This window comes from Charadrius vociferus, unplaced genomic scaffold, assembly GCF_000708025.1.
Source record: "Charadrius vociferus isolate BGI_N301 unplaced genomic scaffold, ASM70802v2 scaffold1482, whole genome shotgun sequence".
NCBI classification, from domain to species: Eukaryota; Metazoa; Chordata; class Aves; order Charadriiformes; family Charadriidae; genus Charadrius; species Charadrius vociferus.
Window position 1 is genome coordinate 15,047 of NW_009647056.1, and position 8,356 is coordinate 23,402.

General features: G+C 39.3%; 1 protein-coding gene across 1 annotated transcript in view; it reads left to right on the forward strand.

Annotated features, from left to right (window-relative positions):
• The first annotated feature begins 703 nt into the window (after positions 1-703).
• LOC104295968 (splicing factor, proline- and glutamine-rich-like) overlaps positions 704-8,356 on the forward strand; it is a 12,069-nt gene continuing 4,416 nt past the window's right edge. Inside the window, exons 1-7 of the mRNA XM_009895786.1 lie at positions 704-783; positions 898-993; positions 2,353-2,549; positions 2,843-2,927; positions 3,222-3,339; positions 3,558-3,606; positions 3,686-3,807. Of these exons, the coding sequence (XP_009894088.1) occupies positions 983-993; positions 2,353-2,549; positions 2,843-2,927; positions 3,222-3,339; positions 3,558-3,606; positions 3,686-3,807 (582 nt within the window). The 5' untranslated portion in view covers positions 704-783; positions 898-982. The remainder of the gene's footprint in view (positions 784-897; positions 994-2,352; positions 2,550-2,842; positions 2,928-3,221; positions 3,340-3,557; positions 3,607-3,685; positions 3,808-8,356) is intronic.

Genomic DNA, 8,356 nt, shown 5'->3' on the forward strand with positions numbered 1-8,356 from the left:
GTAAACGTGATGTGCGTGTTGCCGTGGTGTCTAGGCCGCTCCCGGGTGCAGCCTTGAGGGGTCTGTGGCAGCGTGGGGTTGTATCCCCTTGCGGTGCCCTGGAGGCGCTCGGGGCTTCTTGGCGGGAGAAGGCCAAAGCTTGGGGGCGGAGGGGAATGTGCAGGCGGCGATGGCTCGAACTGGTTTGCTTTTTTGTAGGGATTTAAAGCAAACCTCTCTCTTCTGAGGCGACCCGGGGAGAAGACCTATACTCAGCGTTGCCGCTTGTTTGTTGGGAATTTGCCTGCTGATATAACAGACGAAGACTTTAAAAGACTGTTTGCCAAATATGGGGAGCCAGGAGAGGTTTTTATCAACAAGGGGAAAGGCTTTGGATTCATTAAATTGGTAGGCTTTCATATTGTACATTCATCCGTTTAATTCTTACGAAATGGTAATTTACAACTTGGTTTTCTAAAACTGTATCTTAAACTTTCCTCAGGAATCCAGAGCTCTTGCAGAAATTGCGAAGGCAGAACTAGATGATACCCCCATGAGGGGTCGACAGCTTCGTGTTCGGTTTGCCACACATGCTGCTGCTCTTTCAGTGCGTAACCTTTCACCCTATGTGTCCAACGAGTTGCTGGAGGAAGCTTTTTCCCAGTTCGGTCCAGTGGAAAGGGCTGTTGTGATTGTAGATGATAGAGGTAGATCAACAGGAAAAGGCATTGTTGAATTTGCATCAAAGCCAGCTGCAAGGAAAGCATTTGAACGGTGTACTGAAGGAGTGTTTTTGTTGACAACGTAAGTATTTTGCTGCTTAGGATTTCTAGTTTTAAGCTGAATAAAATTGTCGGCTTATAGTTTTTCAGATTGGAGATTCTCATGGAAGAGTAAAATGCGTATGTTTTTGTTCAGCACTCCTAGGCCAGTTATTGTGGAGCCGTTGGAACAACTGGATGATGAAGATGGTCTTCCAGAAAAGCTTGCTCAGAAGAATCCGATGTATCAAAAGTAGGCACTATCTTTTGGTATAAAGCGTATATTGATATGATGTACGTAGTGTTGTCCCAGACTCTGAAGGAGGTGGAGTAATTTTTCAGAAACAGGCTTTGAATTTTGAGTAGTACATTCAATTCTTAGGGGTTTTTTGGTAGTAGTTTGTCTTTAGAAAATGTAATGTACTGATTTGTTCAGTATATTCACTAAGCATTACTCAAGCAATTTGTATCTTAAAGAAGCAGTAATGCCTAAATAGCAGCCCAATAACAGATATTTTTGGTATATGTAGAAACTCTTGAAAATCAGACTTTCAACTGTTTGCTCATCTTGTTGTCAAGAACTGTCATCTCACTTCAGGTGTATTTCATGTTGATGATCCCGTAGAAAATTTACAAACTGATGTTTGTGGTATGAAATGCAAAATTAAGTAAAACTTTAACTCATTCCATGATTAATAAAAACTAGTTGCCTATGGATTTGCCTTATGAAGCTGACCACTGGGCATAAAAGAGTAGATAAGAGCCTATAGGAGTCTTTTCCTAAGTAGCAGTTTCAGGTTAGCATCTGCATATTAAACCTGCCTGTTGTAGAAATGTTCTATTTTCCCAGATCACAAAAGGAAATACAGGGGTTGATCCAGTCAGTCTTGTTTGTATGAGAAAGTGTTCAAAATTACTTGCTTTGATCAAAAACTAAAGTTTAGAGGCAGTGTCTTTGAAAACAGTGTAGATTAGTATAGTGTTACTAAAATGTTGAAATACTTTACATTGTTAATGTATGGAAAGCTTTTGAACTTTCCTAGTTTTGTCCCATTAATTACTGACTCTTAGACTCCAGTTGCTTTATATGACTAAAAACTGTTGGCCCTCGGGCATTTTGAAGACTGTTTAAGTTAAAGTGAAGATTATTACTTGCCTTTGACACATAGCGCTTTGGATAAGTTGGCACTGAAAAAGTCCATCTCTCCAAATGCAGTTGTTTTGAGCAGCTGTACCTACTCGGGCAAAGGCCTGTCTTGTTTCAGGATTTTGCACCTGGCAGTTGCCAGTGGAATGTCTAAGGAAGAAATTAAGAAGGAGATAAACATGCAGTAGAAGGGAAGATTTGCTTGGATGTGATGGTGCAGGAGTCTCCATATTTGCTACAATAGTCATAGAATTTATTAATATTAAATGCTGCTCTTTAAGTGTGTAGAATGCTGTACTGTTATCAGTGTTCTGTCACGGCAAGTTTTCTATCTCGTAGTTGTGAGGTAGTATTTTCAGGGCTCCTCTGATGTTCCCTGGTAATTCTTCTATTCTGCTTGTGGTCTTTTATTGACCTTCAGTTTCTAGGTTTACCCTGTCTGAATGAGCATCTTCCTTTCTGCAGGGAAAGAGAGACTCCTCCCCGTTTTGCTCAGCCTGGCAGTTTTGAATTTGAATATTCCCAGAGGTGGAAGTCTTTAGATGAGATGGAAAAACAGCAGAGAGAGCAAGTGGCAAAAAACATGAAAGATGCCAAGGACAAACTTGAAAGTGAGATGGAAGATGCTTATCACGAGCATCAGGCAAACCTCTTGCGTCAAGGTAATTGGCTCTGAGTTCTGTATCGTTTTGCTTTAAAAGCTAGCTTAAGTATATGGCTGTTTAATGGTTTAGTGAATAAATTCATGCTTTCTGCTGCTAACTTGAGAATTTCAGGCTTAAAGAGCAACTGGTAGTTTTAAAATTTTTAATTAAATGAAGTATTGTTAAGAATAGTGACCCTCGGAATGTAGCTGTCTGCCATAGTGCATATAAGGTTGATCTAATTCAAATCTGACATGATTAAATCTGGCATGAGTTTGTGAAATAGCTGCTGACAGGCTTTGTTTCTGCAGACCTTATGAGGCGTCAGGAAGAACTGAGACGTATGGAAGAACTCCATAATCAAGAAATGCAGAAACGCAAGGAAATTCAACTGAGGTTGGTTTGGCTTTCATGGGATTTTTTTCAATGTTACATTTGGTGTTTTTTCAAAATGACTCATATATGAAAGTTTTTATTTTTCAAGAAACACCATTGCTGCTTCAGTTTGTGTATGAGAAATTGAACTGCAGTGTAAGTTTTTCCTCTAGTATTTGAGCATCATAGAATATTTGTTTTTTGCTTAAGTGTAATCATTTGGTGCCTTTTAAATTGTTCATGCAAGTGATGTTCATGAGAAGTGTTGTACATGTTACAGTGCTGAGGTTTAACAGTCTGCTTTGGGATGATCAGGCAGGAGGAGGAGCGTCGCAGGCGGGAAGAGGAAATGATGATACGTCAGCGGGAGATGGAAGAACAAATGAGAAGACAGAGGGAAGAGAATTATAGTAGAATGGGTTACATGGATCCAGTAAGTGAAGTAACGATCTTTGTGGATACATTACCATGTTCAGGAATCTCTTTTGATGTATTTTCAAGATTGATGCATTTTGCTTCCTTTAGGTTAGATAATGCAATGTCTTTGTGTAGGTGGAATAGTAGTAGTTGGCGGTACGTGTGCTTTATCTCCTGAAAGGTATGGATTTCAATAGTTGGTTATCTGTGCTAAAAGTTGTTTCTTCTATGCAGCGGGAGAGAGACATGAGAATGGGTGGTGCCACCACAATGAACATGGGAGGTAAAGAATTTTTAAATAATTACTTTATGTGGTTAATGTAGAAATTGTCAGAATATGATTATATATTTCTCTTTCTTAGATCCTTATGCTTCTGCAGCCCAGAAATTTCCACCTCTTGGAGGTGGTGGCGGCATAGGTTATGAAGCTAATCCAGGAGTTGGCCAAGCAGCCATGAGTGGTTCTATGATGGGAAGTGACATGGTAATGTATCCTGTGGTGGCTTTAGTTTAGCACGAGAGGGAAATGTTGTGGTTGGGAATTGAGTTCTCTACCAGTGTTCCGATGGTTGTGTAAATTTCACTGTTAATTGCTGACTTTCTTGTCAGGTATTTAACATGAAGACTAGTGTGGCAGTATGTAGTACTAGATTAGTTCTTAACCGTTATGGTAGCTTACACAGTCGGAAGTTCTTTGTAAGTAAATTCAAATGTGCTGTTAAGCATATTTGCAATTAACTCTGACTTTAGTGGACTTCGGAAATTGTGCGTCACTGTTAGGCTTGGAAGGATTTTTTTTTATAAATTCTAGAGAATCTGACCAATTTCATAATGGAAATATGTATGTAGTAGCTTTTCAGTAATTTGACATTCTGTATTTATGGACAAGAGATTTTTGTTCTCCTTTCCAATGTGTAACATTGCATTTATTTTGGCCCTTCCAAGCCTAGTTAGGATTGATGCATGTTGGTATGGGTATGCTGTTAATTCAAAAATCTGCGCTCATGTCTATTCAAGCAGCAGATTAATTTAAGTAATCAATGGTAAACAGCATATCGCTTATTCTGTATGCTGATGTTTACCATAAAGACCAGAAATGCTGTTTTTTAGCTTAAGCGTATTCCAGCGATCCTTGACTGTAGCCATTTTGTGATTCCTGTCTCACATAGGAATAACAGCCTGTTCTTGTTTTCCCGTGTTGGGCATGACTATTTGAGTAGAGTTTGTTAAAGCTATGGCATATCTCATGTTCCGAGGTATGTTTCCAAACTGTACTATTTTTGGCACACTATATGTGTGAATGGGCATTGAGCCTGCTTGGTGTTATCACACTGAAGCAATACGGATGTAGATTAAACAAATGCTTAATGGGTAGGATGGAAATCTATGTTGGCTTAGGTGGCAATATTAGTGTGCTTTCACCCTCCTGAAGGGGTGTACACTCTGTATCACAAGCTGAAGTAAATGATTTTTGGGTGGGTTCAGGCCGCTGGCTTAATGTGGTGAGCTACCATAGTAGCTTGTCAGGTATCTTTCGGGTTTTTTTGGGGGAACCATATCTCTGGAGTGATAACTTTGCAGAGCATCATTGATTCAGTAGACAGTGCCGTTGGCCTTAATGTATCTATATAATCTGCTGATGTTTAAGCAGTTCCTAAGTTTCCCGTGAGCAGTTAGGCAGTCTGTGGTGAATGCTGTGTACATTTTTCTTATGAAAATCATGGTACAGGTGCATGCTGAACTTGTGTTATACTTGAAAATGTGACATGGTCAAAAGGTGTGACAGTAAGATGGTTTAACTGTCTTGAGTTTCTTAGGATGGAAATCTCTGCCTCACAGTGCTGTCACAGTTACTGGGCTGATATCTTTTAAATAGAATTGGAGATAAGCTTAAGCTGCCATGAATTAGGCAGAAAGAACCTAGGTAATCTTTCTGAAATTCCCTTCCTGGAAGGATTGAAACTAACTTTCACAAGTCAAGAACTTGAAGTGTGACTTTTCAGTTGCAGATACCTTTTTGTAACAAACAACCTACCATTGTTCTGTTACTCGGTAGTGGAAAACTTGCTTGAAATGAAAGTTTAAACTATCTTTGACTTCATAATTTGTCAGTTCTCCAGACTGAATGCTGATCACACCTACTGGTACAGTAACTGAATGAAATACATGCAGCTAGAGGTACTGGTAAAAATACCTGAAGTCTCTGCTTTATTGCAGGGTAATTTAGCTTCTACATCTTGGTGTGAAACCTTTCAACGCTGTGAAGTTGTGAATTTTCCAAGAGCTTGTGGTGAAGGTGGGGTGGGAAGGGAGATATTGACCCTTTGTGCATAGTTCTAACTGGAAACACTGAATTAATTGTAGTTCTTTAAACACGTTTTGCATATTATACAGCAGCAGCTCTGGAGTACGTGGGGAATTTAACAAATGCTTTTGATTGAGCAATTGCGTTGGTTAGGTAAATCACTGGTCATTAGCTTTTTTCACATTTTTTTTTTTTCTCCTTGCAATCCAGTAGTGCTCACAATCAGTTTTGGTTACTGCCTAAGGCCTCTGCAGTTTAGTCAGCAGACCGTAGTCTTAACCCCATCTTGAAAAGCACATGGTCTCTATTGCAGCACATGCCATTAACTGGTGAGTAGGCATTCTGTTTACAATGACATTTTAGGAATGTCAGCTCATACTTAGTGAACTGAAGACTCGTTCTCTGGCTAGGCTTATTTGGAAATGACAGTGATGTGATCTAAGCTTTTACTGCACTAAAGGTGAGAAGTTTGCAAGCTATTTGCATTAACTTGGTTGAAAATTGCTAGAGCTCATATGGAAAAGTTGTTAATTCACATCTGCACTAATGCTTACATTTCTAGCACTGCAGGGAGGATCTGTTCTTTGTAACAGATGTATGAGAATGCATCAAGTGGGAACATACCTCAAGGCATGTATTACAATAAACTAATTTTTAAATTACCCTTTTTTCCTTTCTATGTTCCCGGTACCTGTGGATCGGCTCAATGGTGATTGTATCGACGAACCTTGACTGCGGAACCTTCTAAAAATATATACTTAACACACATGGACATCAACTACATATAATGAACTGTTAATTCTGTTCCAATAGCGTCCTGAACGCTTTGGGCAGGGAGGTGCGGGGCCTGTGGGTGGCCAGGGTCCTAGAGGAATGGGGCCTGGAACACCAACAGGATATGGTAGAGGGAGAGAAGAATATGAAGGCCCAAACAAAAAACCCCGATTTTAGATGTGACCTGTAGTTTCATTCCAGTTTGTTTTTGTCTGTCTTGTTTAGACACCAACTTTTTAATTCTTGCATTTTAGTAAGAAAGCTACGTTTTTATGGATGTTAGAAACTTACTGACCTAATATTTGTAAGTGGTCTGTTTGGGCGAATACAATTTAATTATGTAATGCAGTGTTTCAAAACAAATTTAGCTGTTTTTTTGATGTATAACGTCCCTGACTTGATGGCAGTGTACCTTGTGCCACTGAATTCCCAAAGTGTACCAACTTTTTTTTACTGTGCTTCAAATAAATAGAAAACTAAATGTAGTAACTCTTCTTGCCATTCGTGGTTAAACATACGAGGCTAAATACCACACCTTCCGCAGTAAACCAAGAGTCTTGAGTAGAGGTCAAACTAGACCAGGGTGTGGAACTGTAGTGAAGAGTGAGATCTCTTCCTGTAATGCCTCTAGCTAAAGATTGGGTCAAATAGTAGCCTAACTTTCCAGTAGGTGCAGATTTTTTGAGCATTAATTGTGCTGCAATAAGAAAGCAAATTGAAATCTCGCAAGTGCTGTAAGATACAGTAATTAAAGCTACACTGCAAGCAGTGCAGTATGTAACAAATTTCATATTTTAGCTACGGACAATGGGTGGTGGGATGGTAGCACTTACCACCTTGGCGGTTACTGCTTGGAATCTTTTAAAGGCTTTAAGCAGAAGAGTAGCAATGGTTATTTTAAAATAAATTCAGCGAATTACTTGTATTGGCTGACTTCCTAACTAAAGGATTGTTAATGTGATATTTATATGCTCTTAAGCTGTCTTGAGATTACAGGATCTGGCCTTGCTCCGTATTGTATACTTACCTGAAATTGCTTGGCAAAAAGACCAGAAGTGTTACTTGAGTGATAAAGGGTAACTTGTTTATGTCCTCATGCTAATTGAGTGGACTGATCTGCATAGTTCGGAATACAATCATTTGTATAATGGGGACTGCAGGAACTATTCTTGAATCGTGTAGCTGGTGGGCAAATCCTAAAAACCTGTATGTAAAATACAGAAATTGGCTTGCTTGCATGATGGTTATCGCTCTTTTATTATTGATGTTTGGAGATAATGCATCAAAACTAGTATCTGAATCTGGAGTTTAATAGTTAATACTACACAGTACAAATAAACTCCCTTTAAGGTTCTTTTGTAGAAGACTTGATGAATTCGTTAGCTTGCTGCTCATTTTGTTAAGCCCCAGAAGAATCTCAAAGCATTCTGGACTCATTGATAAGGTAGTTGCTTTGCTTATTTTTACACTGTACCAGATAAGCTGGGAACGTGACTTCCCAGTGCAAAATACCTTGGTGTTAATGCAGGATACGTCAACCTGCTTGGCACAAAGTAGGTAAACTTAGTTTGGCTGTACTTCACAGGATTCCCCAACCACCGAGCATTCTGTGAGGAGCTTTAATCTTCCAAAGATCTTTCCATTCGTTGTGCTGAGCATTGGCTAATTCTAAATTCTATGCTAAATTTTCTCTGTGGTTAAAACTTTAGTGTCAGATTGCAGTATTTTAGAGTGCAGATGATCCCTCTTGCAGTGGTCTAAGTGCTGTTACTCCTTAAATAAAAAAAATAGTATGTTGTGAAATGCTGGTACCAGGTAACACCGACTTTGAATATTAAGCGCACTAAATAGCGACTCAGCTTGTTTAGTGACTGCTTCTTATTTTCCCAGAAAAGTTTGGGGGTTGATAACATGCTACAACAATGAATTGTTGTTCAGGAAATTCCGAATTGGC